Source organism: Cydia pomonella, chromosome 13, assembly GCF_033807575.1.
Source record: "Cydia pomonella isolate Wapato2018A chromosome 13, ilCydPomo1, whole genome shotgun sequence".
NCBI classification, from domain to species: Eukaryota; Metazoa; Arthropoda; class Insecta; order Lepidoptera; family Tortricidae; genus Cydia; species Cydia pomonella.
The window spans coordinates 21,376,700-21,401,588 of record NC_084715.1 but is presented as its reverse complement, the minus strand read 5'-3'; the positions used below and the strand labels follow the sequence as shown (position 1 = coordinate 21,401,588).

The 24,889-nt window shown below is 37.6% G+C and overlaps 1 protein-coding gene across 6 annotated transcripts in view; it reads left to right on the top strand.

The window, feature by feature from the left end:
• Window positions 1-24,889, top strand: part of LOC133524583 (titin) — a 108,330-nt gene that overhangs the window by 62,335 nt on the left and 21,106 nt on the right. For all 6 annotated transcript variants that reach the window (XM_061860665.1, XM_061860666.1, XM_061860664.1 and 3 more), the window contains 5 exons: window positions 178-395; window positions 1,018-1,348; window positions 3,943-4,047; window positions 5,657-5,899; window positions 7,442-7,584. In XM_061860665.1, coding sequence (XP_061716649.1) covers window positions 178-395; window positions 1,018-1,348; window positions 3,943-4,047; window positions 5,657-5,899; window positions 7,442-7,584 — 1,040 coding nt within the window. The remainder of the gene's footprint in view (window positions 1-177; window positions 396-1,017; window positions 1,349-3,942; window positions 4,048-5,656; window positions 5,900-7,441; window positions 7,585-24,889) is intronic.

Sequence of the window (24,889 nt, the reverse complement as noted above, 5' to 3'; positions counted from 1 at the left end):
ACGTAATGCCGCGATCGCAGCTGGATTACTTAAAGCTCGTAACGAGTCTTCTTGCACATATTCCACCACATCTTCTGCCGTGGCGGAAACATATAGTATCATATGGACCCTTGCTACTCTAGGAGCGTCATCGTCACATGAGCATTTTCGATCCCTAATGTTATTATTACTTCGCAGTGAAAGGCACGGTCGTCCGCCAAGAGTTCCACTCACGCAACGGCGGCGCGCCGGAGGGTGAAGTCAGCGTGACGGCGTACGCATCAGATCCAGCGGCACTAGAGTCGCTTCTGAAGGCCCAGGGCGAACCGCCTTCAAGGCTTCACGGCTTGGCCGCCATTACTACCACGAGGAAGTTCGGGGGTGACACTGGATCGAGCTATAGCGAGGCCCATACGGTGAGTGACTGTTACAGTCAAGTTTACTAGTTACAGTTGGACTTGCCGAGTCGCTCTGCGCAGAGCGAATCTCCTTCAAGTCTACACGGACTGGCGGCCATAACTATCACCAGGATGTTCGGAGGAGACACTGGGGAAAGCAAGACACATACGGTGAATGACAGTTACACTCGGCGCCTTCGCACTATACATGGTCAGGCACATGGCTAACATTCCGTGCACTCTACGCGTGCTTAGGTATGTCGACATATTCAGTGGTCCTTGCCAAAAATTACAATATGCCTACTAAGTATCTCATTTTGACAAATACCTACGTTCCGCTTTTACTTTACGAGTCTGTCTATAAGTAATATTCAAAAAGGACGCTTGCACTCGATGCTTGCGAAGTAATTAAAAGTTTTTGAATTTGTAAGTAGCCTGTTTCAAAATATACTAATAAACAACTCATTCAAAGAAATACTTTCAACCTCTAATTACCTAAGTAATACTTAAACCCAAGCCTCACTTGTATGTGTTGTTTTAATATGGGCCTTGTTGCCAGAATCAAATTTTAAATAAATAAAATAAATAAGGCTACCATACTTTAATACCATTACGCATAACTATTCGTTTCCTTTTACAGAAAGAAGAGCGAGCAACTCTAGAACAGTTTACGCACAGCGACCGACGCGAGTCAGACACATTAGGAGGCGTCAGTATTACTGATATCACAGAGACCAGAAACGACCACAAACAGAAGATTGGAAGGATGGAGAAGACTGACAGCCAGCGGAGAATCGTGGATAGGAGTGAGAAGTTCGACCGGGTGGAGAAGACCGACAACCAGCGGAGAATGGTGGATAAGGGTGAGAAGGTCGACAGGGTGGAGAAGAAAACGGAAAGGAGGGAGGATAGGAAGACCGTTCGGCAGAGCTCTGTGAAATCGCTCACGGAGAAGTACATTAAGAGTGCATGTAAGTTACGTCACGGCTCTTATATTTTTTTGAATAATTATATAGGCACAGTCTGCAGCAGAAGTAACTAAGTGGAAGAGGTATTCAAAATGATCTGTATGTATATTATGGTCGAATAAATTTGTCTCCGTGACAGCGTAATAAAACAGCGTATCTCTTTCAATTGCGTACTGTTAAAAGGCGGCTTATATTTTAAAGCGTGGATGAAGCTATCCATACTTCTATTGCTGATTATACATAATAAATATTTGGGTATAATCTTACACAGATCGACTTAGCCCCAAACTAAGCAAAGCTTGTACTATGGGTACTAGGCGACAATATACATACGTATATCGATAAATACATACTTATATACATAGAAACCACTGACTCAGTTAATCACACAAATAAATGCCCTTACCGGGATTCGAATCCGGGACCATCAGCTTCATAAGCAGGGTGACCACCCACTAGGCCAGACCGGTCACAGACCGATCATCAATTACAATTTATTGTTAAGAGAATGTTTAAGAATGCGTGCAGATTATTTTGAACGGTTGTCCCGCTTAGCTACTTCTGCTATTTAATGTACATAGTAGACACGATGCGAACAAAAGGCGCGTTTTATAATAAACTGTAACATCGAGGCATGCGTAAAAACAGCAATTAATTTTTAACCGAGCAGAATATTTCCGCATCTCTGCATCTCGGTCGTACTCGCATATAAGTGCGAGCGAGATGTATAGGAAGTAAATTACGTTCTCGATAGCGTTTATGCCAGTTTTGACACTGTCAGTGGCTCATGGTACGGGTATAGATCTTAATTCGACACGCATTATGAGTTATGAATTATGAACAAGATGTCGTGTCAGCGACCGTTCATGCAGAGTACAGTCGATGTCAAAGATATTAACACTTTCGCATGTTATTCAGTAGTAATAAAAACCAAAATCGTATACATATTTAAGACATTAACCGCACACGGAACTCACCAAAACCAAACGCATGTATATCGCGTGCCAACCACAATTATTGGTTTCGTAATCAACTTTCTGCCTTTAACCAATCTATTCACAAACCATTTGTCTCTATTGTGAGTTCCTTCTGTTCTAATTTGAGACTAAGGGCCACTTGCACCAATCACTAACGCGGCGTTAACCGATTAAACTTGGAGTTACCATGGTTACCAGTACAATTTGATACTGGGTTATGGGTTTGACCGGTTAACCCGTTAGTTAAATAGGACCACTTGTACCAATCCTGAGTTAGCCAGTAACTCGGAGTTAACCGTTAATCCAGGGTTAAATTGTACTGGTACCTCCGGGTTTAACCGGTTAACCCCGAGTTAGTGGCTTACTCGGAGTTAGTTTACTATGAATTTACCACTTTCTAATAGCTTTACAAAAAGATATATATTATGTCGTTATATGTAAAGCAAATGCATTGAAGCAGATACTTTTGAACGCGAACAATAGAGATATAATTCTTAATTAACTATTACTAGGTAGAGCTGCAAATATTGCTTCTGAGCATCTATCTTCGCTACTATTTGTTTCTTCTTGTAGCAGAGATTAAATAAATGATGCGGGACAATCATACACAAAGTGACCTAGCCCCTTAGCAAGCTCAATAAAGCTTGTTATTGCGGGTGCTAGATGACAATATATAATAAATAATAATAATAATAATTCAGCCTATATACGTCCCACTGCTGGGCACAGGCCTCCTCTCATGTGCGAGAGGGCTCGGGCTATAGTCCCCACGCTAGCCCGATGCGGATTGGGGACTTCACATACACCTTTGAATTTCTTCGCAGATGTATTGCAGGTTTCCTCACGATGTTTTCCTTCACCGAAAAGCTAGTGGTAAATATCAAATGATATTTCGTACATAAGTTCCGAAAAACTCATTGGTACGAGCCAGGCTTTGAACCCGCGACCTACGGATTGAAAGTCGGACGTCATATCCACTCGGCCACCACTGCTTCAATACAACAATATATAATATTATTTATAAATTAAAAAATACTAAATACACCTAGGGGAATTGGCGCCAAATTCAATTTCGTACCATTTGGCGTCGAGACCCTTGGTCCGTGGGGTCCGAGCGCCCTTAACCTGTTTTAGGAACTATCCAAATGCATTAGAGAGGTCACCGCCGGTGACCGCAGAGCTGGCAGCTTCCTCGCTCAAAGAATTAGTCTTGAGATACAGCGAGGAAATGCTGCCAGCATCTACGGCATCATGCCGCAGAGGGATAGTTTTTATTAGTATTTTATTTTAATTTAAGACTAGTATTATCTATTTTTAGATCTAAGTTTTAAGTTTTGTTGATTAGTTATTTATCATTTTTTTGTAATGTTTAATCGTATTTAAGATCGATTCGAATATGTAGATGTAGATAGATATAAATAGATAAACACTTAAAAACATAGAAAGCATCTGTGCATGATCTGTGATGGCGACACAAATACCTAAATGCCCTTAGGTACCATCAGGATTCGAACTCGGTATACTTGGCCTTATAGGAATTGTGGGCAAGGTCAGTACCGACAAGGCAGGCTAGGAGGCCATTATTTATATAAAATAATGAATTATTGTTTTATTTGTCAGCTGATACACCAAAGAGCGAGCGGAGCGCGTATCCGAAGGCTGGTCTGATCCTGCGCAGCGCGGGTCTGCGCGACAGCGTGTCCAGCGACTCCTCACAACACGCTGGTTGGTTTAACACATCACATACTTTGCAGTATGCTTTTTACTGCTAGAATAAAACATATTTTAAATGAAAAATAGAATCACATTCCCAGGGAAATCAGATCTTGTGACTTTCTGTCTAGTCGCTTTATTTTACCATGCATATTCTAGTAAGTCACCGAAGCTTACCCAAACCAGAAGGTACGAGAATTTATGACTTAAAGAATATGCTTTATATTCATAAGCCAAACGATCGCATGAAAATACCTGCATAGTAGGGTAATGGCTCAGATCCCAAACAAATAGGTGATTCTGACCTTGCCTGTTGTACAGCCACGGGTGTTAATTGCTGAGCCATTTAGGGTTCACTTTACATCGGAGAAGTGATAGCGTTAGTATTGACAGCCAAATGAGCTTAAATCGTAGATCTCTGTCTGTGACCATACATTATAACTAGTATATGTTTTGCAAAGCGGAACTATATCTCTCTCAATCTCAAACTGAGCTTCTAATCAGCTGCACTGTCTTAATCAGATAAACATGTATTTTAAGTGGGGGTATAACGTCCGTTGGATTCTTTTGTGTACTCAGTCAGACACACTTAGGTACGTACAATATAATATTATGGGATCAAAAGTAAATCAAGCTTTGCAATATAAGGTAAACCTAAATAGAAGTCGTCATTTTTGTTGGTCTCTCAAAAAAGATAGCTATGTAGGTAGATGACGAGGTACATACCTAAAAGGAATACTACCTATGTGACCTAACGTAAATCTAATCTAACCTAACGCGAATGAAATATAACTAGTATTTGACCTTTCCTCTCGAGAGATTTATTCATAAAGCGATACCTATATATAACTACAGCATTAAAAAAGATACATAGACACATATGTATAATTCCTGATATCATGTCAGCACGTCACAGCCGACAAAGTGTCTTCAACGTCACGGGTTGGCTTGTAAATAACACCGAAATTCGTTATTTACTGTTTCCTCATTGAAACATGTTTTTGGCTACAATGTATTCGGACTTTTTAATACATTACTACCAAATCATGTCATAAAATGACGATGAAATATGCTGTAAATGAAGACAGCATTTTTATTTACTTTAACAGCCGTCATGGCCAATTTTCTTGGTATTTTTATGTAAATAAAACTCGTCAGTGACGTCGTACTTACGCACTCGCTTGCGAGTGCAATATCTAAAACATCCATGTCCAGTTTCTACATTCAGCAACAAAAAAGAAAAAACTTGCATCCCTGGTATTCCAGGTCCATAAAGATAAAGATAATGATAAGATAAGTCAGTACGATCAGTGTATTTTTATCCATGAAAATCTCTCCAGACTTATCAATTGGTGAATTTACCCTCAAGGTCAAAAACAGATGATTTCACAGTATTCAATCAAATCAAATTTAAATTGAATTACGGTAATCAAAAGTAAAATTTAAATTGAATTGTTGCTTAATCCGTGCCCCGTTTCTGATAGACCATTTTATTCATGTGGCGTCGGATAGTTTCCAAAATTGCGTAATTTCCAAGTGAATTTCAGTAACTTCTCATATTTTTAAAGAGATTGTAATTTTCCGTATATAAATAACTAAATTTATGAAACTACTGCCCCAGGTCTAGCGCGCACGGACAGCGAGCACAGCCTCGGCTCCGTAGAAGACGCCATCGTCACCACCACAACTGACCGCAACGGTGGCCGTACCACCACCACCACCGAGCGCCACGGGGGCCGTACCACTACCACTACAACAACCACAAGAGTGGGAGGGAAGACGCAGGAACGCTCCTTCCTGGACAGCACGACGAAGGTCACTGGAGTACAGGATATTTTGACTAGGATGAAGAATGCTGACATTGGTGAGTTCAGATGTATCATTACAACTCTATTCCACAACTGATCGTAATGCTTGTACCACTACCACCACCGAACGCCATGGTGGCCGTACCACTACCGCTACAACAAGGACGAGAGTGGCGAGAAGGACGCAGGAACGCTCCTTCTGTATAATGCTGACATTGGCGAGTTGTATTATTGCATTACGACTCTATTGATTTATAAAGGTTACATTAATATTGCGGCAGCAGCGTTACTGCTGCGGTAATGCTGCTGATGTCGTTGTAAATTTCCTTGATGACGTTGCTATAGTACAGCACAGCACGATTAGCTGTCAACTCTTAAGTCATGCGAAATGGGATAAATTGGGTCAAAATTCTTTTCGTTGCGTTGTCCCCAAAATTTATGACGGAGAGTAGTTTTTTGTAAGAAAAAAAATTTAGTTTTTAATTTTTCTCGTGGTAAATGAAATCTACAGCTAAAAAGACATGCAATAGCACTCATCTTTTTTTATTTATTTGATAAAATAAATAAAAAAAGAAAGAGAAATACAAGCGTGGCAGAGTGGTCCAAAACAAGAACTAAAAGACGACCCAATTGATGACTAATTCGAAAGGATCAAAGGAATTATTATTACCTATTACTTATATTCCTATTGTTTTGTACCTACGAGTATGATACTTGTTAGCCAATGATGCCTGAATGAATTGATTTCATTTTTCTCGTGTCTCAAGTCACATGGTGAAACGTGCTCTAAAGAAAAATATTAGTAATTATTACCAAATTTTAACACATATATGAGATATGACCAATAGATAAGTATATACATACGAGTATGTACCTTCATACAAAGATACCTTTTTGTAGCAATGGTTTCTGGAATATCAGTTGATTCATTTGTTTTTTATTACCTGCTATTAAGATAAATAACGACTTGGGTTTTAAAAGCTCTTCCCTAATGGCGATTTGCCAATGTCCGAAATCAGAACGATCATTGCTCGAAAACGCACTGTAAAAAGTAGATTTTATAAAACAGCATCATTTTCTTTCATCTTACTTTGGTTGATATTCTTTAAACTGGGTAATATTTGTCTAGGGGAAGTTCAATAATCCAACAAACTTCAACATATGTACATGGCAAAACGAAAATTGACGATAAAGTACTAAAATTATTTTGAAAATAACTAAATTAAAATTTGCTAAATGAGATGTTAATTTGACGTTAGTTATTCGTAAAATACGCATCGCTATGTGGTTAAAGTATATGGATTTATGTGTACATTCTAGGAATTTTATTTCTGTAACATTTCGTACCTTGTCACAGTTGCAATCATTGTGAAAGCTATTAAGGATCTCATAAATATTATCACTGTGACAAGGTACTATCTACATGGTACAGAAATCAAATTCCTTGACCCTACACTAAAGTTATTTACTTCTACTTAACTAACTTAACTACCTACTTTTTATTTGTGATGGATATCGGTTTGATTTCTCAAAACACCCAAGTTTTTTTGCAAATTGCAGAACATTTCTCTTGTGATGTGATCTCTATCTTCCATCAGTGATCGAGCAAGGCGACACGAGCGAGGACACGGAAGCGCGCGCGCTGCTGAACAAGTTCCTGGGAGCCACCGTGCTCATGGCCGGCATGAAGAACTACGTAGCAGAGGCACAGCATCATCAGCGATCCACTCAACACACGAAGGTAGGATAGTTATAACCCTAAAACTACCCGCCGCTTACGTAGCCGTGAAGTTTTTTGGTGGATTAACGTGTTGGCGTTAACAATCAGTCCAATAAACTACTTATACCTACTACAAGATGTGCCAAAGAGACAACGTCTATTATGTCCATAGATATAAGTCCATAAGAAGTACCTTCTATGATCTGAGATTATGACAGTACAATACGTTCCAAAAGCCGCACGGCGACCGCACGCCTGACAGGTGTTATTTGCCAGTGACAAATAGGTGTTTACGCTCTGAAATCAACGACCCACCATATCATACCAACCATAGACTTATCGTCACAGACGTCACAGTGGGTGTCTAATAAGAATTAGGTACGTAGCACCCATCATCGTACGTCCAATCGACAAATCCTCACTTATTTTAATTTCACTCAATCTATTCTAGTGTAGGAAAATGTCAACAGATGGCAGCGTACACACTGATCATTGACTCGTGTGAAAAGCTTCGAACATCTGAAAAGAGAATGAAATACATAAGTGTGACTAACACGCTATACGATGTCCCAAAAACGAATCCCAGAAACGAGTATATTTTGTGTTGACAAAAGACAATTTTAATTGTTAATATACGCTACACAGTGTCAGCTTATTTGTATCTTTTGTTTGTTTTTCCGCAAATAATTACGAAAAATATGTGAGAAAGTCACTTCTACTTTTAACAGAATATTTCCTTATTTAACCGGATACGGAGGTATCTTTTTTTTAACGTCTCATGATATTTTTTTCCATTATACAGCGAATAAAATGAATCGATACTAGAAATCGATCCGTCGATCGTTTATTTTGTATTCCAAACTAAATAGCAATGCATTAACAAAATATGAATACAAGCCCAGACCACTCCATAAAAATGTTCATTCATTCGTTTGAACACTTAATGCCTATCCTGTTTTTGCATCTGAGATTAGAACGCTATAAAAATATTGATCCGCAGAGCAACGCAACACTTTTAACTGACCATCGGTGGTCCTTATGCCTTAACAATAAGGCTTAAAATCGTCAGTTAACAATGTGGATGATGAAACTAATATGCACACTCTTAAGAGGAGGGATAACACTAAACTTTAGTCTATGTGTTGAATTTGTACAATTTTTAATCAAGATCTAATGCTATGAAAAAAATCACACGGAAACTAGATTATATTTGAAAAGGCAATCAAAAACTTAAAATTTTAAAGTTGGCTCAATATACAAAAAAAAACACGTAAATATATCTATTTTCTTTTTTTTTTTCAATTATATATCGTTACTCTGCATACCATAGCAGTACAATTGATATAACTGAGGAGGAAACTTTTAAACAGAAGTACAGTAACGGCAAATAATCTATCATATTTTTCAGTTACATTTCCATATTTTTTTAATGATTTCATAAAAACCGCTCTAGCGATTCCAATTAAATTTACAATATATGGTCGTATGGAAACGACAATTCGATCACAGTAGGGTTCTGTTTAAAAATTATAAGTTTGTCCGGGTTTTCGCGGAGGCCCGGTGCGTATTAAATTGTAAAGTAATGATGTGAATTAATTTTCAAACCAGAGGCAAAAAATTATCAATTTAGGTTTTATTGTTGATAAGATTCGCTTTTCAGTGTTTTCAAATAAGATATTCACTATTTATACGACATTAATTGGTGTGTGTTAAGACACCAATCCGCATTGTGTTAACGTGGCTGCCCACATTGTCACGTGCAGCGGGACGTACCGTACTATCTATAATATACAATATATGGTCATGACGATGATACAATCATCTTTACATAATATAAAGTCTAATTTCACGAATTTTCGAATGGATGCCTGCAAAAAATAGCAGCATGATAGATTTTTTGCCGCTACTGTTGCACCTATATTTTCAGAGTAATTGAGATAAAGGAAAAAAAACCCAGACGACTCAGACGAGGCGACGGCTATATCCGTCGCAAGTTTCATAAATATAAAGATAGTTTATTATTCAAGGAGGCATATTACAATGCGCTTATGAACGACGTCAAATAAAGCTACACCGGCTCTAACCCTACACCTCTGACCCGAGAAGATTTAAATCCCCCCTCAATTGGAGGACGGTATCCCAATATGGACCGGCAAGAAACTCGGCGGGACACATCTTTTCAAAACATTACATCTTATAACTAACATTCATTAAATCTCGCGCAGTATATCTTTTGTTTCCTTCTAATTATCTGCGTCTGACGTCCCTACGTCACTATGCCCCCTCTTAACAGTGTGGACGATACGCACGCCGCTATCTGCTAAGGATAGCTCACGAGCTTATTTCTAGAGTAAATAGATGGCGCGTCATGCTCTTTGTTTTATTTGCGCGGTAATTTATTACTTCACGCTGTAGTTTCATTAGCGAGGGTGTACTTAATGAAAGGAGACCTAGGTTCTTCCTAGTGTGCTATTTTTTTAACGGATATACTGAAATACGAATAGATGTTATTACAAATCTCTGAAACAAAGCATGTGAATTTAGAGATTTGTAATAAAAGCTTAATTCAACTTGAACATATAACATACAAGATATATGATATACAAGATACATACTGGATAACAGACCCGTTAAAATAACGGCTAACGTTACAACAGGTTAGGTTTTAGAAGTGCCTAAAACATCATAAAATATTCTAAAGTTCATAATTGAATAATAATAAGTCAATAGAAGCTTTCTATAAAGCTTCACCATTTATTATTTACGTATTAATTAGCATAACTTGATAAAAACCGCGCCATCATCGCTAAAAAGCTAATAAAGCCCAAAACAAACCCAAAGCGGATACACATCGGCGCCCGCGCCACCCGTATTGCCGTTTTAAGGCACGCTTGCCCGCGCGGAAAAGCGACGAAAATCGCCGGCAAAAATAACATCGGCTCCACATTTCACCACCAACCCACCAAAAAGAACCTAACTACCTTATAAAACACACGTGAAATAGGACTTTATAAACAGGGAAAAGGTTAGGGAGAGGAGTGAGGATCGCTTGGATGGTGGAGGTGCTATATCGGGCGTAGTGACGTCAGAGTCGGTCGGAGCGCAGTCCGCGCCGCACTCCCGCGCCGAACGCGCGCCAACCGTTATGTTCAAACAATAAAGCCATTATATATGGTATTTTTGTAGTAGTAGTGTACCGTAGTCTAGAAGACTAGGCTTAAGGTATAGGCTTTGGTGTTACTTCCGGATTGCGCTTTCGGCTGAAGCTTTTGCGTAAGTTCCTTTTGACTTTTTTTTTCGTAGATTTATTTTTTGATGCTTCTAGACTTACTGTAAAATATATTACTTTTAACTTTACTGTTTTGTTTTTATTTTACAAAATTTGGTAAATTTTCGTGAATTTTATTTGTAAGCTGAATAATTCTAGTAATAGGTACCGATTCATCCACTTGAATATCTAAATGAATATATTTTATTGTTAAATAACCAGTACTTTACACATTTTTAATGGTCTGCGGTTTTAACAACTAAGCATATTTATGAAAACCTGATATTTAATAATCACAAGATCTTTAAATTAAATTAAATTAAATAAACATTTATTTCAGAATTATTTCCATATTATATTATTCATTCTTTATCGTAAATAAAGCTTGAAATTTCCGTAACTCTCTATATATTATAATTTGTAACATGTATTGTCTGTGAACTGCATGTGAAATTGACGATGACAAGTAATGGGCTCCAACGAATCCGCTCGTAAATTCGACTATTTATGATTATGACTTAGAATTATACAGGTGCCGTCCAAGAATACACATATTACTTTCGAATACATCTAGTGTTTTGTCTTACAAACACATTTAGTGTTTCAGGCCGTGTAGCCAACGTGCAAATCGCTTACGCTTCGTAGCGATCGCAACGCAACTGTCACTGTCGCACTAATATTGAAGAGTGATAGAGAGACACAACGTTTCGTTGTCGAAGCGATAGCGATTGTCACCTTGGCTAGGCCGGCAGGGGTAGGTACTGCAAATCCATCCATCATTTGTCTTCTGAATTACGTAGCGTAACTTAAAACTAGCATAATATTAAATATGTTTGCAGATTCATTGACTATTCCTAAACTCTAAGCAAATATTACTATGACTAAGACTGTTATGAGTTATGACTGATGCTATCCCATTTACAACTAGGTCTTTGCCAGCCATTTATCAGGAACCTAAGGATAGAAGTCTTTGCAATAGTTTTATCATGATGAATCCATTCCTATTTGGTACAGTGGACACTGCATATTCACGAGTTGATTTTCAGAATATGTAGCTGCACCTTTAGCCTTAAAGACAAGACAAGGACAGATTTATATTGAATAAAACTCCAAATCCGCCCATACAGTTATAGTGATCTGCCTGCAATCAAGAACATATCGCACCTTGAATAGTGAGAAATAAATACATGAAAGTTTACGCGGTTTCACTGTTCAAAAATCAAATAGTTCGCGACCTACACCGCTGACATTCGGCCATCGCTCGAGCGAGGCCGCTTGCGACACCACTCACTGAAAATAACTGAAAAATATTTTATTTCTAGTTTTTGTGGAACGCGAGCTCCGCATAACATGCATTCTTATATGCTCTTGTAGATAATTAATAGGTGTCACTATACCTAACCACTGCTTTTCACAAAAAAATCTGAATATGAATATCTATGCTCGGGATTCAATTCTAGACCCCTTCATTCAGGAATCAATGTACGCCCTCGCCGTAAAAATGTCATTTTGCTCCCTTGTGACAATCTACTATTGTGAGTTGTTATAGATAGTTAAGTTCTTTGAGTCAGTTTGTGATAAAGTATCAAAATGGTACAGGCCGATAGGTAACAAAGAAATATGTTTCTTGTCCAAGAAAATTCTCACTGATCCCTCCTAGCAGGGAAGAAAAAGCCTTTTATCGAATGGGCGATGTGAAAAAACATTTGCATGTACCTAATTACCGTAATACGCACAAGAAAGAATAAAAAAAAAAGAAACATACTTATACATATACCACCTGTATATGTAAGTTTAATTTTAAAATAACAATGGCATATTATGTTGGCATCATACACAAACAATCACCGCACCTAAATAAACTTTCCATAAAATTTGACAGTAGAATAGTGGCCGATTTTAATCGAAATCATAATTCAAGTCCGAAGTGAAATTAATCCATAAATTCAATAGCATTCAACAACTAATTGGCTTTCAAAACTGAACCGATACCGTTACGAACAATTAGTTATCTTTTAATTGAATCTTCTAAGCTTTTACGGTAGTTATACTAACCGGAACATCTGTCGTAGTTTGGTTAATAAATTACTAACGGCCCGATTCGAAGACGATATATATAACGATAAGTTCTGCGGTGGCAGCATGCTTCCATTTTTATCACTTGTCACTATGCCCGTCACTTTCGCGCTTACATACTTGTTAGAACGTGACAGGCGTGGTGACAAATGATAAAGAGCCGACCATCTTAGCCCTACTGCAGCGGTATCATGGTCGCATTTTTATCACCTGTCATGCCATGCGTCACTTTCGCACTTATATACTTGTTAAAACGTGACAGACATAGTGACAAGTGATAAAGTGCCGACCATATTAGCCCTACGGGTTTAGATAAGTTCTCATTTAGATATCGTTTGTATGTAGTATAATTGACAGAAGCAGCTCGATTCGGGCAACCAATGTCACTTTGACGTTAGAAATATCGTAGATAGATCTTATTGGGATCACAGCGGAATCGAAATAAACGTCAATTTTGATATGTCGTTTAGTTATCGATCTTTTAAAGATCTTTCCAAGATCTTAAACGTGTCTTAATATTCTTCGAACCGGGCCGTTAATGCGTATTTGAGAAACCCATAAATATATTACCAGATATTACTAATGCTATAAACGCAAATATAACTGTCGGTAGTATCTGTCTGTCTCGTTCACGAACGCTTAAACCGCTGTATTTGACGATTTACATGAAATGTATGGAGATAGTTTAGATCTAGAGGAAGGACGTAGGACCCCTATAAATTTTATATATAAAAAAATACAATTCAACGCAAGAAGTATATAGTCGCGCGCAGAAGATACTACCTAATGAGCAAAATAAATAATAAACCAATTACATACTTCTGCCGCTCACGCACGTATAACTCAAATTATGATGATAATCCATACTGTCCGAATTCTAAGTCAATTATAATATCATTTGCTCATAACGCTGCGCAAAAAACTCTAATAGTAACAGACAAAAAAGGCCATGAAGCTTTACAATTGAAATTAAATTACTTAAGTATATATTACGCTACGTAATATTACATTAGGCTTCGCTCGTGACTTCACCACTTGTCTGTGTGTGATAATTTTTAGGTATCTTTTTGCATTAACAATTTTTTTTCTGCTGTATACAGCACATGCCGAGGTTTGAAGCTACGATTTTTGACCACCACATACATAAAAGGTTAATTTTAATTTAATTACAACCCGTTTTTGACTTTGTAAAGGAATTTGATTTTAATTTTTTTTTGGGCCTATCTTTCAAATTTTAACGTTCTGCAAAACCATCCCCAACTACAGTCCAGAACTGATTCGCTCGCGTGGCCAGCATGCCAATCGTTAACGCTCCGTAGCGTAGCGTAGTCATATCGCTCTATCACTCTTTCATATTAGTGCGACAGTGACAGTTGCGTTTTGTTCGGTACGGAGCGACAACTATGGTCCACAAGTTCAATCCGTATAACTTTGTAATATAAGTATCAATACCAATGTTCTTTTCTGTTGTGTTTAAGTTTCTTCTTCCATACCTCTTTTCCCTCCCCCTTCCTTCTTCCTCCCCCTTCCTTTCTTTTCCTTCTTTTTTATTGCCTCAGCACTACGAATTTCAAATGAAAGTCACAATCGAAGATATTCGAGTTGATTTTGGACGAACGAGTTGGGTTTTAGGGTTCTACTGTCAATTCTATAGATTAGGCTGTATATTGGTTATTTTGTCAGTATCTTCATATACAGGGTGTTACAAAATAGTGCGGATTTCTTTTTTCTATAGGTCAGGTCGACCAAGTTGACCAACTCTCCATACAAAGGCCAAACATTTTTTGCATCAAAAAACTTTTTCTTCCACTTTTTAATACTCAAAATACGATACTGAATATGCAAGAGCATATTCAGTATCGTGGGGATTCGTTTAAGGAAACCAATCCCCACTATTTTTTGATACAACTTTTATAATGCGATCATTTATATATTTAGATATAGTAGTTACTATTACACAAATATTGTGAAGAAGAGTAAAATCTGTCGTGCACTTTTTACCTCCTCAAAACACACTACGTACATGTTAGCTTTATTAAATGAAAGAATATGAAAGGAAATTTCCCACAAATGTCCGCGGGTCATTGATACGATCCATCTGTTTCATCTCGCGTATTTATTCAAGAGTTGAACGAACAATTGTCGCAACAGAAGTGCAAAAATAGTGGCAAATGTACGAAACTACTGCGTAGTCGAGTTCAGAGAACTTGCATTTCGGAATTAAAATGATTTGTGTCATATCGTGTTCGTTCATTTCATTCCTCGAAATTAGTGTATGATAAATGTACTAAAAGTGCGGGTTCATTGCTTTGCTTTTATTGTTAGATGTGGGACGACTGGGAAATTCTACATGGTATTTTTTGTCTACTTGAACGGCCCCAAAGATAAAAATAATTCGCATAGGTATTTACATTTTTCATTTCGGTTTGGAATAAAGTAATCTAATTTGATACCAAACTAAATCATACTTTCTGGCAACTTTTGTCTAACAGGTGTATCAACCCATGCATTAACCTCCTTCAGGGTTAATTTAGACTACGCTCTTACCACATATATTTCACGCACTGCTTACTTACACGACATTTTTTTAAAGATAACGCCTTTTCGTTTTACTTGCACAGACATTTCTCCTCTAATTTCTAATTTAATTGCACCAGCATTTCTAGTGACCACCAGAGCACAGCTTGCGATGACATCTACAGTTTTATTACAGCTTTCTAATTAATTAAGTTATCAAACAAGTAAGACACGATACAGAAATAATATAGCTTTACCGATACAGCCATTTCCAATTGCATTAAAAGAAGCTTGACGCGTAAAAGGGTAGCCTTGCTCTAAAGTACGCCTATAGCATTTATAACATTTGGTACAGTGACAGCTGTCATCTCAATACATATTTTGCGTTATGGACGTTACAGCTGTCACCGTACTCAAGCTATGTGAAAAACACTATAACACAACCAATCATTTTTACCACCACTTCGTCCGCTGTCTTTAAAATCTTTCAATCTTCACCCTAGAGTAGAATTTGAGAACTCAGTGGTCCTATATAACAGACATAATAATATATGGTACAAATTTCAAGTTCTCGAAACGACTCAACCTTTCATATGTGTGGTGGTTGTGTTGTATACAACAGCAGAAAATCGTTCTGCAAAAATGCATTAAAACTTCTATCAGGATTCCTCTTATACTAAGGCATGAAATTAAGCGCTATGTCATGTTGGATAACGGAACGGTTTTATGACAATGTACACAGGGTGATCAATCCAAAACGGTCAGTACGGAAAAGTCATAAACTATGAGAGATTTTAAATTTAATAATAATCACATTCAACTTTTTATATATATACTTTCAGCATCAATGATGCAAACAAATACTATTTACACGCAATTACATAAAGATTGACCAGGTGCGATTCCCGGTTATGTATGAAAGATGAAAAGAAAATTAAATGTCATTATTATTAAATTTGAAATCGAAGCCATGTTTCCTAAAAACAGTTCTGGCTATCTCTCATAGTTTCTAACTTCTCCATACTGACCGTTTTGGATGGATCGTATACTCTTTCGATAACGATATAGATCCTATAGTGACACAATGATGTCATCGGATTAACGGCCGTCGATAGTGAAACCGGCACGCTGCCATGGATCGATGGATCTATAGATCGTATTAGGTCACGCAGAAACCCGAGCGGAGTGAACGCCCGCGCTAATTTTACAGCGCACGCGCAAGTAGGTCAGATCGATCGATCGCGATCGATACAAGTGCATCCGAGGTAATGTACTGATAGTGCAACAAGTGGATTATCCTTATGCATAATCGTGCCAAAATTCAAAGTATCTTAATTCCATCTCATTTTCCAAATTAAACATTGTAAAGACTACATCCCTCGCGGAAATTTGGACTAAGAGCTTCTTCTGTAGCCAGAGTAAAACAGGGAGACCCCCTTCAGTCCAAGGTAGACATTTCAGGGGTTCAGGTTCTACAATCAGGGGAAAACGTCTTCTGAAACCGACCATATATTTCCTAAATAATCATTGAATCTATCTAGGCCGTGTTTACAATAGAGTTATCTGATGATTTTTTTTTTTATTTATACTATCGGTGGCAAACAAGCATACGGCCCGCCTGATGGTAAGCAGTATCCGTAGCCTATGTACGCCTGCAACTCCAGAGGAGTTACATGCGCGTTGCCGACCCTAACCCCCTCCCACCCCTCGTTGAGCTCTGCAACCTTACTCACCGGCAGGAACACAACACTATGAGTAGGGTCTAGTGTTATTTGGCTGCGATTTTCTGTAAGGTGGAGGTACTTCCCCAGTGATGATATATTTGGCTCGATAATCAGTAGGTGCTTTGACTGTAGTTCTGCAGATACACTTTTAATACGAGTATCTCCTGTTAACCTCCTATTATAAACATCCAGCATCCATTTGGCACCAATCCAACATTCACCAAAGTTATAAACTTAATTTCTCTACTAAAATCTTTTGAATTAGAACTCTTCCGTGTGTATTTGGAGTGTATTTACAAACAAAGATGTGTGAAGTGTCAAGACACAATTAAAGCTGGTGCGTGTACGCTTCCTGCTGCCACTGCCAACTCTAGCGCTGGGCAAATTAGACACTATTTGTAGAAACAAGCGAATATGTAATCGTGATCTCTCCGGGTATAGATATGAAATTAAGAATTAGTGCTGGAAGAAAAAACCTCATTTTGATAAAGTCAGCATTCATATTTTTAGATTAACTTCTGCTGCTTTATTTTCCGTTTGCTGTTAGTCTAATAAAATAATATAAAATGTCCATTATCGACTCCGGATCTTAAACCTTTATTTTTCTAAAGCTATTTACTAAATTCTTCTTCGTTGTCGTCTGAAACTATGAAAGTACTCGTACATTCGCAGTATCTCAACAAGAACTAGACTTCAAATCTGTTTGTAAACACACTCCAACGTCACATGACCAGCATGATCTTGTAAACCTTTGTTCGGGCATCCAGCGCTGGCGCGCCGCCAACCTGCGCTATCAGGAGGAACGACCTTCCTCCCCGTCTGCACATATATGGCAGTTGGCGAGTTCCCCGATAGGGCTCGGCCTTGTTGGACAAAGCGCTTTTTGTCTGCTTCTGCGAAATACTAAAGCAATTGAGCTAATTAGTGAATTGAATCCTTGGAACTCGGAGTTTTCAGAAGACACTTGAGTGATATTGAGTGAGTTTATTCATATCCTCAGCGTGCAGCGTGTCTTTAAGATTAAATGAACTTGGAATTCTGCTTGCAATTCAGTGTCAGTGGTTTTTTGTCATAACAGAATACAAAATTTCCTTAAATGCATTTATGGATATTGATGAAAACCTAACCATCACAGATCTAAATACGTTTGAAAGCGAAGCATCTATTGACTGTTTGCAATTTCGCTTAGATTTCAAGATCTTCATTATCAGAGAAAATCTGGTACTCGCAAATGATTTTATCCGGAAACATGATAAGAAGTCAACGAATTTGCGAACTTAACATAGCTTGGAGGATTATCGAGACGTTATACCATTTTTTACGTAGCCTGTATCGCAGATTGACACACCTGGATGCTCTCCAAACTTTAATTACCGGATTAAAGAAAGAGAATTTAGCTTCAGTAAGTATTAGGTTAAGGATATCATTCCTGGTTTTGTTTCTAAAGAATAAAATATGTCAATGGAATTGAAATTAACCAAAAAGCGCCTGTTCAACTTGATAAAAAAATGTGTACTGCTACATGCTACTTCCATGCGTAGCAGATTCTGATTACTAAAACCTCCTAAGACCCAGAAGCATTTGTTTTATTTTTGCGACCCTCAGTTACTCAATAAAAGTTTTCATAAGATTGGCAAAATTTTGTACGCAAGGTCTGAAGAAGATAAAAATTGTAACTTATTGATAATAGACAGTTCGTTACATGTCATAACAATTTACACACTAACTAGTCTATAACGTACCTCGTCCTATGTAATAAATTTTCCGTGACAAGCATCTAGCAATTTGTAAGCTATCTATGGGGAGAAATCTATAAGCTCATTACAGCGTCTCGTGCGCACACCGTACCTACGGCGCGCGGCGCACACGCATCCGTCGATCACACGCGAAAGCTGACCACATGCAGTAGAAATGCTGACAGTTGTCATGTCATCGTGATTGTTGGATTTCTCTGTCATGAATGCACGTTCGAATAGTGGGTAATTTAGATCCGTGGTAAGTGTACTATTAATATGACGGCTATATTGTACACGGTTTTGAACCAACTCGGGATAAAATCCTACAAATGGACGTTAATTTAATATGATATGAGCAGAGGATTTTATATAATGAGATGAGACTTAATCGCATAATCTTTCATTTATTTATTTATACTAAATATTTCGGATGTGTCGTTGGTCGCCAAAACTTTCAAAAATAAAATCTTCTTAAATCATGATAATTAAACTGTACAAGATGCATAGCCAACGTGGTTATCGTTTACGCTTCGTAGCGAACGAAACGCAACTGTAACTGTCGCACTAATATGGAAGAATTACAGAGAGAGATGACTACGCTACGCTACGGAGCGTTAAAAATTGGCACGTTGGCTAAACACCCGGTTTCCAATAATGTTAGTTGAAAAAATTAATCCTACTCTAAGAGTCTCCAATCAAGACAGACCTTGTTTGAATGCAAATTTTCCAGCAGCTTAGGAATTAAATTCAAGACTATGATTTAAATGACATCTATGTTTTAATTTGTCAGAAAGTGACATAGCTTCCAAGCCGCTGGTTTCAACTATAATGCAATATCCTGAGTAAAGTCTATGTCAGAAAACAGCATACGAGTCATACTGCGACGGTTATCAATTAACATACAACCGTGACTTTTCAAGATTGTTCTCAATTAAGTTAATTAAATAAGTCGGAAGCCAAATTGGCCAATTACATAAATTACACGAATTACTGTTTATTTCTGCAGTGCGATAGAAAGTCAGGCGCCCCTACCCGTCTCTCTACGGGCCTTAAAAGGAGAACGCTTTATGCAACTTTCTTATTTCAGGGAGCCGGTAATATTAAATCTTACAATAAAAAAATAATAGCTTAACTGATGTTATACTCAAGAGCAGTAAAAACGAGTTACTTCATGAAATTTTACAGTACATATGGTGCTACTTTTCCGCACTAGTGCGTAAGTTAGCACATTATGTAACTATGTCGAAAATTTAAAGGGTCATATGTACTGTAAAACGTTGTACGATACATGTGGGAATAGGTAATTCGCAACTCGTATTGATTTAAAACACTCCCTTCGGTCGTGTTTTAATTTATCGCCACGCGTTGCGAATTTCCTATTTTCTGCACTTGTATCGTAAATAACTATTTTATATCTCTATCCATTTTAAATCTATTTAAGTAATTTAAATTCTAACCAGCTAAGTGGGGGTACCTCCTTGCAGATTTTTTTGAGAAACTGTAGGTTGGGGACTATCATAAAAGCCGAATAATTAGCAACCACATGCCATTAACCCTTTAGCAAGTGTACATAGGTTACGTAAACCGCTTAACCAGGTGACTTTTTGGCAAACCACGCGGCATAAAAACACGAAAATTTGACGTGCCAAATTCATTACTCCATAGTATTTTAATAGAGCGTGCTCCCCTACATTTGTTAACTAATGAGTTAATTCGTCCGTTCTAACACGATTTGTCACGAAATTAGAGCAACCGGACCAACTGACTGAATCAGTGTCGCCACGCGCCACCTCCTACAAAGTTATTACAGACCTAATTGCAATGAAAATAAGATCTATATTCAGTTAAACGTCTTTGATTGATCATGCAAAAAACTGATCGACGATAATAATGATCGTGAGGCCGATTACTTTAACATTTTGATATGGTTTTCATCTTGTTTTGATACGACTGTAAATCAACGTATGCTGTTGCACCTATAAGTGTAAAGGTGACGTTCGGATTCCGACCGCAGCTGCACTACTGCAGCAGTATTGCAGCGCAATATTACGTGTATTACGGTATCCGAACACCACTTCATAATCATAATCATTGATGTGCATCGCAAAGGGTTTACATAAAAGGTGTTATAAAAGTTACATGTCCTAGCCATTTTTGTCAGCATGCAAATGGGTCCTTATAATAATTAAAATTTGTACTACATAAGACTACCTTAAATTAACTTAAATCAAACTAAAATAGAATGCACATTTAAGTTAACTTTACAATAAATACACACATACAGTACGATGATTGGTGCTAATGCTAACGGAAAGCAATCAGAGAGTCGTGTCAATAGACGTCTCACTCTACGTACCTGACTCAAGAGCGTATCGAAACAGACCCAAACCTTATCAAATTATTAAAACAGAATAGGCCTCCGCGTCTTCCATAGATTACAAAAAACTGATCGACAATTATAATGTAGGAGGTGATAATAGGTATCGCATGCGTCGCGTGCGGTCATGCGCCAGCGTTACCGTTTCGATGAGTTGCTGCATGCGATTGGACCGCTTTGTGCGCAATTAAAAAGTCCGGTTTCATAAGAAATGTGTAAGTAGCTTGTTAATTTTGCGGTGGAATAATTACAATAGCAAGTAGCATGTTACCCATATAGGCGGGAAATTATTACATTTTTCTTTATTTACGTAATTTTTTTTTGCCCGTCAGAAAGATACTAGAGGAAATAACGGTCTATTTTTAATCAAATTCAATCAAAGGAGCTTTTTACTTTTCATATTTTCAATTCGCACTGTTAACTGTTCATCGGTGGACCTTATTAAATAAAGACCAGTTTTCCATGTCATTTTATTTGTAAGGACGGTCACGGTCTTTAATGGTTTAGCCATTTAGGATTCAAGCTAATTTGGTTGTTTAATACCGTAAGTAGTTTAAACTCCACAATTAAAGGACCGTGACTGCACATACCGCTCTGACATGCCTACATATCTATAAGTTCATATACGCGATTCAAATAAATTGAAACGGAATTCCAAAACAACAGAATATTGGATCCAGATTGTTCCTTTGCATTCTTCGTGTCTTCGTCATGGTCCCTGTTTGAATACAGAGACAATCCACAAATTCCCGCGTCTATTATTAAACCGTCCGGATGAACCAGAGTTTGCTACTAATATTGATGTTTGAAAATGTTAAAATTATCTTTATTCGTCAGGAATGCAGATTATAATAGGTTAAAGTGTCAGAATTATTTTTGATACAAATTAAGCCGTTAATCGACTGGACTTTCTCGTTTTCTTATTGCAAAGCGATCAGTGATTAAAGAGCTTCAATTGATCAAGATATAAATAAAGTGATTGTATGAAACCATTATGCGATTAAATATCAATAAATTGAGAAATCTGTTTACTTTGTATTGATCTCTTTTAAATCGAATTCATTTGAATCTCACGATTATTGAACGTGTATTTTTTAAGTCGTAGTTCAGTCGTTTTCGTGATTCATTATCATTCGATTATTATTTATCTGGGCGTGACACTAAGATCGAAATTATATAAAAAGATTTTAAATCCTTAAATTGATTATATCCCGCTCGTAACGAACGCTGTAAAGAATTTGAAACATCGGGATGTATGTTCAGTTTATTACGCGCGATATGTTCCGTTAAAATAGTTTTATTTCATGAGTAATTATCGCGGTAATTGAAGATTTTCTTGATCCTAGGTTTTCGATTTCACTGATAAATTAACTTACCTAAAATATGCTTACCTACTTAACGTGTGATTTCATTAAATTTAACATTTATAACGTGTTTTTTACATCTATCGTTCGTTTCAGTAAAAGTAACATAAGCTAGATGTATCTGAATTTAACTTTTAGTCAAAATATAGTTTACTTGCATCTATAGACTAGGTTTTTTCGGAGAAACATAGTTCCAGCAATGCCCCTTAAGAACTTTCTTTTTTGATCTGACGAAATTCTATAACTTGGTTTAAAAGATTGAATATGGTGTCAAACCATAGGTTGTCAATAAAGAAGCTTTCCCAAGCGACACTCCACCCCTGGTCGGCCCAGAACCGTTCTGTGGAATCACAAAACGGGATGCATATTCACTGCTCAGCAATTTAGAAAAAATAAGGGCAAACGATTGGTGGAAGTTCGTAAAAGGACAAGAACACTCGAAAGCTCTAATCAAAGGGTTCAACAGCAAAACTGCTAGGGAGCTTCTAGGGCTCAAAAGACACAAAGCCTGCGCGGTGACCAGAATTTTGACTGGACACTGTAAATTGAACAAACACATGTTTCAAATTGGGAAGAAACAAGACGCGACATGCAGGTTCTGCCATGAGTCAGAGGAGACTGCAATGCACATTCTCTGCTCCTGTGGACCACTAATGTCAAAAAGAAGTACCCACCTAGGGCGGCACGTATTGCAACCCTATGAGGTACAGAACATTACGGCCCAAAGAATCTGGAATTTCCTGGATTCAACGGGCATTAGTAATGAACTTTAAAGGGCTGTCACAATAGACCAATGCCTGGTCGACGTGGCATTCAAAGGCCCACAAACTTCAATAATAATAATAAAGCGACACTCGAAATGCCCGAGTGATATATCAGAACTGTAACTGCATTTTAATAGATACTATTCATCCTAACAAACATTGAATGGCACGTTCGGCGCGTTATTTCTGTGGCGGTTGGCCTGCCAAGCATCTAGCCCACTGATCTTCTGCAGCCCTAATTATAGCGGCCGGAAGACTGGAGAACATTGACATACTGACATGGTGTCTCCTGGGATGCTAGTTCAACGTAAAATTACGTCAATATTGTAACAAAATGGGGCAACGGAAGTATCTGGGTAAATTTTTCTGTATCATATTTCGGAAAATACGTTTATATTTATCCAATTAGAAGGAGGTCATAAATAATAATCTATAGATTCGAAAATGTATTAGCGTGTCTGTGTTTTCGCGTTACTTATAATATAACAATCGTTATAGTCAAGATTGACTAACATGTAACATGTTTTATGTGATGAGCCATTTTATAATGTAACCTATTGACAGACCAATACTTATGTTAAAAAATGTTTTCTTCGATGCACATCGTTTTCCGAAAGTTCTTATTTTCAACCTTCGCCGAGAGAAACTATTAACTTATAGGTTCGGTTATATCTGCCCCTCTGAAATTTCGATGGTTTTTAAAACAAACGTATTCGGACAAAACAAATTTGAAAAATTATACAAAAAATCTTTAGAACCATGGCTAAATTGTAGAGTTCATTGTGGAGTCCTTAAGAAGTGAACAAAATTACCGCAATTTGAATTCGTTACATTCCCATCATGTAAAGCCGCGCAGTCTAAATCGGACCCCAAAACGACATCATCAACAACTCTGACTCACAAGAGACACAACCTAATCACCTTGTCAGTAAACGACAAGCGATACATGTCACCTGTCACGACATGAACACGAAACAGAAACATAAGGCGGGCTGTAGCATGCTGAAGTCGTATTTTCGAAAGAACACCTGTGGATATGTTATGCAATGTGAACTGTGAGTCATTGCTTGGCGGTTAACGAAACAAACTGTGTATTAAATTATACAGATTGTGCGAATAACGGTAATTGTGTTATAAATTGAGTAAAAACGTAAACAACTGTTCAATTTTGTGTTCTAGTTTTTTTTTCAAAAAAAACATATCGATTACCTGAAAAGAAACGCCAAAAAGTAGTACGTAAAAACATAGCATAGGTACAAAGTCCCTAGTGTAAATTTATTCGATAGCCAAACGTGACGTACGCGTTTGCGTTAAGTCTCATTTTGTATGGGATTTAGAAACAGCGCGCCAAGCGGGACGTTTTGGAAACTCAAAATCCCATATTAAATGAGACTTAACGTAAACGCGTACGTCACGTTTCGCTATCGAATAAATTTAAACTAGGGGTACAGATATATAAAAACATGATGTTTGCGGAACCAAAATATAGATATTATAATT